This window comes from Leuciscus leuciscus (assembly GCF_965113295.1).
Source record: "Leuciscus leuciscus genome assembly, contig: SUPER_11_unloc_5, whole genome shotgun sequence".
Lineage (NCBI taxonomy): Eukaryota > Metazoa > Chordata > Actinopteri > Cypriniformes > Leuciscidae > Leuciscus > Leuciscus leuciscus.
This window is the reverse complement of record NW_028118542.1, coordinates 486,191-491,550: the sequence shown is the minus strand read 5'-3', so window position 1 is coordinate 491,550 and position 5,360 is coordinate 486,191. Positions and strand designations below refer to the sequence as shown.

Below are 5,360 nucleotides of genomic sequence, written 5' to 3'. Positions count from 1 at the left end.
GGGGCGAGTTTGAAAGAAGAGTTTTAGGAAGGCGTGGCTGAGCCTTTATAACTTTTATAAAGAATATCTCTTAAGGTTTTACACTTTGAGCTTTGTAACTCTGCAGATCTTATACTTGCACTAACAGCTACATAACACACTAAAGAAAAAGGAAAACAAGAAATCGCATCATATGACCTTTAAACTTTATGAAATTAATCCTGTTGTTGATAGAAAACATTGTTTCTACTCTGATAATCACTGGGACCAAATCATCTGCACATATTGCCAAATAGGCACAAGGTTTTGTTATCAGTTGAAGATCCTCCTTTATGCCTCTTATGACAGAGTCCACTATCTTTAAAGCAGATTTTAAAGGAATGCGATGGTTTTAACTCTTCTAGGACTCTGTTTTTATTCTGTTGATTCGTATTAATAGATTTTTTTTTTATTAAGTGAGGCTGAATTAGTTTAAAAACATTTGTAAATTTAGTTTTTAGTTTATTTCTCTTTTTATATTTTGCTACTTTTATTCTCACCATTAAAATAGCTCTGACAACTGACATGATGTTAAATTATAAGCAATCAATCAATAATATATTATTTTAATATAATATTTACAATATATAAAAAGCTTTCTCAAGCTAACACAAAGTTTGTCTTGACAAACGTTTTTTTTTTTATAGTTTTTGTTTTTAGTATTATTACAGTTGTGGCCTTGAGCAGTTGATTTATTAATAAGTGCATTTACTTATTATCTGTTTTAGGAGGTTGACAGTGAATTATTAAGGTAATATAAAACAAATCCACCAATATGTCTGATTCTTGATTCTCTTCATGATGTTTAAGGTCAATCCCACCACAAAGATCAACAGTAACAAAACCCGCCTGTAAGAAGAATGACCAGCCTATGAATCAACTACAGGACTTTAATGAAAGCAGGGATGCTAGTGTCAGGTAAAGTAAACAAACAGGTAAACAAATACAACATTTTACTCTATATATTTAACTTATGTAATACCATGTTATTTTAATTTTACAGCCATGAAGTCCTGAACACATTTAGATCAAAACTGATGGAGAAGTTTAAGCGTCTGAATGAGGGAACAGCAAAGCAGGGAAACCCAACACTCCTGAATGAGATCTACACAGAGCTCTACATCACAGAGGGTGACAGTGGAGAGATCTGTAATGAACATGAGGTGAGACAGATTGAGACACAATCCAGGAGAGCAGCAACAGAGGAAAAACCCATCAAATGCAATGACATCTTTAAACCTTTACCTGGACAAAACAAACCCATCACAACTGTGCTGACAAAGGGAGTCGCTGGCATTGGAAAAACAGTCTCTGTGCAGAAGTTCATCCTAGACTGGGCTGAAGGCAAAGTGAATCAGGACGTCCAGCTCATATTTCCACTACCTTTCAGAGAGATCAATTTGATGAAGGACAAAACACTCAGTCTTTCAGATCTTCTTCATGTGTTTTTCCCTGAAACAAAAGAAATGGAAATATCCAGTGACAAATATAAAGTGTTGTTCATCTTTGATGGTCTGGATGAGTGTCGTCTGTCTCTGGATTTTCAGAGTGATGTGAGGTTTTGTGATGTAAGTGAATCAGCCTCAGTGGACGTACTGCTGACGAACCTCATTGTGGGGAATCTGCTTCCCTCTGCTCTGATCTGGATCACCTCTAGACCAGCAGCAGCCGATCTCGTCCCCTCTGAGTGTGTCCATCGAGTGACAGAGGTACGAGGCTTCAATGAGCCACAGAAGGAGGAATACTTCAGGAAGAGAATCAGTGATCAGAGTCTGGCCAATACAATCATCTCACACCTGAAGTCATCAAGGAGCCTCTACATCATGTGCCACATCCCAGTGTTCTGCTGGATCTCAGCCACTGTTCTAGAGAAGATGTTGAGTGAAGCAGAGAGTGGAGAGATTCCCAAGACTCTCACTCAAATGTACACACACTTCCTGATCCTTCAGTCCAACATCAAACAGGAGAAAGACTATGAGAAGAACCTGACAGATGAAGACATGATCCTCAAACTGGGAAAAGTGGCTTTTCAGCAGCTTGTGAAAGGCAATGTGATCTTCTATGAGAAAGACCTGAGAGAGTGTGACATTGATGTGACAGAAGCATCAGTGTACTCAGGATTGTGCACTCAGATCTTCAGAGAGGAGTCAGGCCTGTATCAGGCTAAAGTCTTCTGCTTTGTTCATCTGCGTGTTCAGGAACATCTAGCAGCTTTATATGTGCACCTCTGCTTCACAAACAACAACAGGAATGTATTTGACCCAGTCTCTGAACCAGATTTGTTGTTTGTATTAAAGGACTGGTTTCAAGTTAAGTTTAAACATGTTTCATTTTCTGAGCTCCATGAGAGAGCCGTGAATGAGGCTCTACAGAGTAAAAATGGGCATCTGGACCTTTTCCTGCGCTTCCTTCTGGGGTTGTCAGTGGAGTCTCATCAGATTCTCCTTCAGGGACTAATGACACTGAGAAGAAGAATAAAGTCTGACAGCAATGAGAAAACAGTTGAGTACATCAAGGAGAAGATCAGGACCATTGACTCTCCAGAGAAATCCATCAATCTGTTCCACTGTCTGAATGAACTGGGCGACCAGTCACTAGTCGAGGAAATACAACAGTATCTGAAATCTGGAACAATAAGTGAAGCCAGACTCTCTTCATCTCAGTGGTCAGCTGTAGTTTTTGTGTTGTTGACATCAGAGAAGAGTCTGGAGAAGTTTGATATTAATACATTTGTTGGAGAAAACAATAAAGCTGAAAAACTGAAGGTTCTTCAGAAGCTGCTGCCCGTGATTTAAAGTTCAGTAAGTATCAGTGAAAACTATCACTTTACTGTTAAAACAAAAGAAAAGAAAAGAAAAAGCTCATAAATCTAAGAAACATACAAACATTTATTGTATCAGTAATAGGAGCAATATGGCAGCATACTTGATTTTATTGTTTTTCTGATTTTTTTAAATCTATTTTATTGATGTGAATAATGACGGGGAGATGTGATTGGGAAACAATACAAGCTGACTCAAACTTGTGTTAAAGCACCTGACACCCAATGTCTTCAACATGAGGATTCATTTAAAACAAACAAGTTTAATGTTACAAATTATTTATAAAGTAGTTTTCCTGGCAACAACGGACAAAATTTTTTATATTCATATAGCATGTTTATTGGTTATTCACCTGCAAGGGAGGCCAAGAATTCTAGCCCAAGAATGCGGTCTTACATTTAGAGCAAAGCGAGGAGTTAGTTGGTTTAATTTTATGTTGTATATGTTGTGTCTGTTCAGAATCTTGTTCTTTTGCACACTGAGAGTTTGTTATCCTGAGTCCATGTCCCATTTGTCTTTTATTCACACTTAACTCTCTCCAATTGTAATCTGTGACACCATTACCTCAAGGTTCCTGAGTAATTTTGAGACAATGCCATCCATTGGTGACCAAGTGCAGTGTTTTCTTTACTCCATCTACAAATTGTCTACTTTTTCTCAATTTTCTATTGCTTTTTGTTTTCAGTTCATAGTGTTTACCAAGTATGATTTTCATCTCTCTACAGTTTGAGTGATTGTGGAGTCACAGAGAAAGATTGTGCTGCTCTGACTTCAGCTCTGATATCAAACCCCTCACAACTGAGAGAACTGGATCTGAATAATTGAAAACTGCGAAATCCGGGTGTGAAGCTTCTCTCTGTTGTACTGAAGGATCCTGACTGTAAACTGGAGAAACTCGGGTAAGATCATCTACGGTATATCATAGTCAGACATGTTATTGTCTTCTGTAAGACTAAATCAGGGTTCCACAAATCTGGCACTGGAGGGCCGCTGCCTTACTGAGTTTAGCTCAAACCCTGATAAAACTCTCCTTCCTGTAACTCTGAAGACATGGATTAGCTTGTTCAGGCGTCTTTAATTAGGGTTGGAGATAAACTCTGCAGGACAGCGGCACTTCAAAACCGGATTTGAGGAACCCTGGACTAAATGCTCTGATGTAAATTTTAGGGCTACACTGCAGAAAATACATTTCTTTCTCAGTATTTTTGTTTTCTTTTCTTTTTTGTATTCTTAATTGAAGATAAATTTACTTGAGAAGCAAAATAACTTAAAATGTTAAGTCTTGTATACTGAAAAATTGCTTATGTATCTTGATTTAAGAATTTTTAGATATTAGATATTTAGACTACGTCTGGATCGGATTCAGAACGATGATCAAAACACAGATGGAGTAGATAAAGTCCAGCAACACCCCCAAAGCTTCACAGTCCTATACCTCGTCCTGCGTCGACATTTCATTAAGTAACATTAGGCAGTTTTGATTTTACATTTGCGTCTGCTTACATACGTGACCTGTTCTGGCAAAATGAGTCGCAATGAGCAATTGTTCATGACTGAGCTACACCTGTTTGACTTTAATAGTCAAAGTCAATTTTGAGAAAAATCGAGTTAAAGTTTTCTGAAGGTTCCAAAACAAAATCATCTACCAACCATACCTTAAAATCTCGGGTAATAACACCACATTTGGCACACACCACCGAGTCAAAACCAAATATTTATAGGAACAATATATATTCAACTTTTTTCCCCCATGGTACCACAATTGTTTGATTAAAATTAATGAAAAAGACAGCCTATATATTCAGACCTACTGTACTGCACAGGTCTAATATAATGTTACACATCAGCTGTTTTTCCCCAACAGTTAACCAAATGTTCACTTAAAGGTATAGCGGAGGATCTTTCCAAATTTTAGATAAGACCCGCCCTCTCCACTTTTTGAAAAGTTTGATTGATTCACCAGAATGATTGACAATTAGGAGGACCAATAGTATAGGTTACCCACCAGGAAGTAAAACATCCTCCGCTATACCTTTAAGACATAGCAGATTATGTTTGCTTGAATACTCGCCAGGACAGATATTTTGAAACACTGTAATTCTGTGTAGGTATAAGAGTATATCGGGATCACGCGCTGTCTGAGGCGTCTTTGAGGCACGCTTCGGATGTGTCAGTCAATGTGAGTAAAATCATTTTGTTTAAATCAGTATGAGTTTGAAAATCACATTTCATTGGTTCAGACTCATGCCATCGAGAATTCGCTATTAATATTCACAAAGTTGGATTGCTACGTTTTAAAACAATACCAAACTTGTGCTGAGGGAAAGCACAGTCGTCGAGAAGCGAGCAGAGAAAACTGAATTTTTCATGGACAAAGGAAAACATACAAATAAAGATACTTTTAAATGTTTAATTGGTATTTTGACCCTTGGGATCACTAGATGAGGGCTTAATGAACTCATTTTTGTGAACACCTCAAATTCGACCATTTTGCCTGTAGCTCAGAATTATCCTGTACGC

General features: G+C 37.6%; 1 protein-coding gene across 1 annotated transcript; it reads left to right on the top strand.

Moving 5' to 3' along the window:
• The first annotated feature begins 557 nt into the window (after positions 1-557).
• Positions 558-3,727, top strand: LOC309510215 (NLR family CARD domain-containing protein 3-like). The gene is made up of 3 exons (XM_082191248.1): positions 558-936; positions 1,022-2,819; positions 3,566-3,727. The coding sequence occupies exons 1-2, from the start codon at positions 890-892 to the stop codon at positions 2,811-2,813; spliced, it is 1,839 nt and encodes a 612-aa protein (XP_082047374.1). The 5' UTR covers positions 558-889; the 3' UTR covers positions 2,814-2,819; positions 3,566-3,727.
• Positions 3,728-5,360: the final 1,633 nt, after the last annotated feature.

Excerpts from the sequence above, each read along its gene's own strand:
- LOC309510215 (XM_082191248.1), top strand. The coding sequence starts at position 890 with ATGAATCAACTACAGGACTTTAATGAAAGCAGGGATGCTAGTGTCAG. Across the intron at positions 937-1,021 it reads AGCAGGGATGCTAGTGTCAG|CCATGAAGTCCTGAACACAT; the intron begins GTAAAGTAAACA and ends TTAATTTTACAG.